At 32.0% G+C, this 3,578-nt stretch overlaps 1 protein-coding gene across 1 annotated transcript; it reads left to right on the top strand.

The window, feature by feature from the left end:
- The first annotated feature begins 2,236 nt into the window (after nucleotides 1-2,236).
- LOC132723231 (uncharacterized) lies at nucleotides 2,237-3,265 on the top strand. The gene is made up of 2 exons (XM_060707910.1): nucleotides 2,237-2,612; nucleotides 3,071-3,265. Exons 1-2 carry the CDS (start codon nucleotides 2,520-2,522, stop codon nucleotides 3,263-3,265), a joined length of 288 nt encoding a protein of 95 aa, XP_060563893.1. The 5' UTR covers nucleotides 2,237-2,519.
- Nucleotides 3,266-3,578: the final 313 nt, after the last annotated feature.

The following is a 3,578-nucleotide window of genomic DNA, read 5'->3' as shown; positions in this document are numbered from 1 at the left end:
GGCTCTAAAAAGGTACCAAGCCTTTCAAAATTATCAACAGATCGCACACGGGTCTACTGTCATTACATGATACGACCGAGAAAATCATTGTCAAATAACAGAAAATACAAATTAAAATTGACTTAATTGTATTTAAAAAGACCAATTAAAGGTAGTACACCAAATTGCACTACTTCCTAACTGAAGAATATTTACTTCTATGGAAATGAGCCTAGATTACAGCTTCTACTGTGCGGTTTTGAGTTCAAACCGCTAAGGGAGGGACTTTTTTCTTTTAATTACTAAAATAAGAACGGTTGGTCGTTTGCTGAAAGAATTAAGAAATGTTGAAGGGGAGGAAAAAACGATCAGTGATTTCATCAAAGGAACAGAGTTCAAGAAAGTTGTAAGTGCAACTAAGTCTCTGGCTCTTTCATGTGATAGTCCTCAATTAGCGCTGACATTAGGACATTACATTAAGCAGATTGCATTTCTAAAAGTAAGCTGTGGCATTATGAAAGGATCGTCCGAATATCAACAAGAAGGAAAAGATTTCCAGTACCTTTACGAAGCCCATTGGAATAATCAGGTTTCCTGTGTGGCGAAAAGGCGCCAAAGACTGCGGCAAATAAATAAGCCGTCCGAAATACCATCAACGGCAGACCTAATCAAACTGACCACATGGATCCAACTAGAGATCCAAAATGAAATGAAGATAGTCTCACCCAGTTGGAATGAATGGAAATGGGCAGCACAACTAATCATGGCTAGATATACTGTTCAATAAACGAAGAGTTTCAGAGGTAATGGAGATGAAGGTAACAGACTTACTGATGTTACAACAGCAGAAAGAAGAAGAAACAGGTGACGACATTTACAAGTCACTCGACATTTCAGAACAAGCTCTTTCAAAAAGGTACACAAATACAATTTTGCTGAAACAATTTAAAACAATACCTCTACTTTTTTTTCAAAAAAAAAAAGTCGAGCTAAAAACTACTTCAAAAGTTAATTTATTGACCAATAATAATTTTACATTTATAATTTGAAAAGTTGAAAGTAAGTCTTTTTGCATCTGATTGATATATAAATCAGACTAGAAAGGAAAGTATTTACTTATAAACTGCGGATAGTAAATGCTTATGATCAGATAGAAAGGAATATATCTCTTTCGTATAGTTATGAACCAAGTTCCTGACACAAAAACCTGCTCAATTACAAAAATACACCATATTGACGAACCAGTGAACAAACCTTAGGGTCAACTAATAAAAGAAACTACAAATTCCTGGATCAAACCTATGTTTATATGACAATATTTTCTCTATATACCTTAGAATTTACTTGCAGAATGAAGGTAATGGAAATAAGAGGTAAGTCAACACGGAATATACGGAAGGTGTATGTCATTCTAACACCAGACATGTACAATGCCTTGGAATACTTGATTCGGAATAGGAAACACAATAGTCCATACCTATTTGGAAGGTAATTGATAAAATTGTCTCTGATATTGATAACAAGCTAGTAACAAAGAATATTTCATTTTTCTCGCGGCTACTTGTTTCTTCGGTGAACAACCTTTTTTATTCTTTGTATTGCATACATAAATAATTTATATGCATTGATGTTAACAAATCACAATAATGCGATACATACTGCAAGTGAACACTGAAACGTTTGTACTCATCATAGATAGTAATTATACAGCTGGTAAATTAAGAAATAAGCTAAAGGTATGTTCTTATAATATGCAGAATTATGTAAACAATCGAAAAATAAATATTAATTTTGTATAAAAAGAACAGAAAACGTAACAATAGCTGATGTAATTACTTAACATTAATGCAACATATACTTTGAAAAGGTTTCAAAATAGATTACCAAGTTAGTCCCTATATAATTATTAAAGGCACATTTACTCTCAGATACAAATACAATCTTCAGAAAATAAAATTCAAAAAAGTATTATTGACATGTAAAGTTTCCAAAAACTTCTTTATTACACATATTTTCAATTGCTATTGATAAACTTATAGCAGAGAAAAAACAGATACAATTTCAATATTAAGCATTTTGACTGGAAGCCAAAATACTGCCTTTGTTCACATTATTCCAGTATTTGAATTTATACATAAATAAATAGTAATTATTGAGGCTGGTTATGTCAATACAAGAATAAAACTAATAAATTCACTAAGTTTTCATGCATATGTGTTGTTTATTCTTCATATAAAAAGCTATATATCCGTTTATGCATGTAAACATTGTAAAAAAAATGTAAAAAAAAACAACAACAAAAAACAAAAACGAAAGGAATATGATAAAATTTTAGCAAGATGTGTAATCTGTCACTGTTAATACGTTTACAATGACTTTAAGATGCCATTTACTTTCAGTTGATTACAAAATATACATTCACTGAAAATTTACATTTCTGAGAATTAATGTTCTTTTAACTAAACTGTTAATATGAGAATTTGTCGTTGTTTTTTTTTTGTAGAAAAAGTGATTCTTCACCTCTAGATGGTTGTGGGGCGATGCGTTCAGTTACCAGTAAATGTCCTGGTTTGAAAAAACCAAAGTTAATACGTACCAGGCTGTTGAGGAAATATCTTGCAACAACATCGCAGGTAATAAATATGTTGTCTGTTTACAAACTTATGTGACAAGTGAAAGAATAAGTTTACTGACGACACAAACGGAAATTTATTCCATTGGAACGTACATACACTGGTGCCAGCTTTATATTGGTTTATATATCGAACCTAATATTCAAATATAAGACATATCTAACGTAAATTGAAAGGATATTTTCTGAGGTGGGTTCTATTCTAAATTGACGAATTGGAAGTTTTCAGACTATTATGTTATTTACCACTATAAACAGTGATATAAGAAGCCTTCTTTAATAGCAATCGTTGAATCATTGAATATGGCCATTTGTGACGTACGTTCTACTTGAGTTTCGTATCTGCTTTGATTTTTATCTCTAATATCTAATTTATATGAGAAGGCAGCGGTCTTTGTCAATGATCATTTTAGAGTTAGATTATATCGTTAATATATTCTTACCTGTTTTCTCTTCTAGATATTGGACATGACAAGCGCGGAGTTGAAGCTTGTTGCAGATCACATGGGTCACAATATAAACATTCATACCGACGTTTATAGGCTTCAAAGTTCTCTGCTCGAGAAGACAAAAGTGGCAAGGGTGCTAATTGCTTTGGAAAATGGTCAGATGAATTGTTTCCAAGGACGAAACCTAGAATCCATTTCCCAGTGACTCTCCAAAAATGGGTACAATTACAAAACAAACTTGTCGCCGGCATTTAGACAAAATAAACACACCAAAATTCATCACTTAGTGTAAAAAAATACTAGTTTCGAATTAATAGCACCTAAGTGCGAAAAGCGAAACGATTTTAATAACTATATGAATATTTTTTTTTACAAATGGTGTCTCTCAATGTTTTGCGAAGGGTCAATTTTGGCTTGTCGCCAGCATAAAATTAGATAAAATCAAGTCCCTGTGTCATAGTTTATTAGTCATTTCATGCATAATAACTGTTTATTTCTCTAACAGAATCATCCTGCTT

This window comes from Ruditapes philippinarum, unplaced genomic scaffold (genome assembly GCF_026571515.1).
Source record: "Ruditapes philippinarum isolate M1 unplaced genomic scaffold, ASM2657151v2 ctg894_1_1_1_1, whole genome shotgun sequence".
NCBI classification, from domain to species: Eukaryota; Metazoa; Mollusca; class Bivalvia; order Venerida; family Veneridae; genus Ruditapes; species Ruditapes philippinarum.
Note: the sequence above shows the minus strand (reverse complement) of the source record. Positions and strands in the feature narration are given on the sequence as shown.

Excerpts from the sequence above, each read along its gene's own strand:
- LOC132723231 (XM_060707910.1), top strand. The coding sequence starts at position 2,520 with ATGCGTTCAGTTACCAGTAAATGTCCTGGTTTGAAAAAACCAAAGTTA. Across the intron at positions 2,613-3,070 it reads ATCTTGCAACAACATCGCAG|ATATTGGACATGACAAGCGC; the intron begins GTAATAAATATG and ends TTTCTCTTCTAG.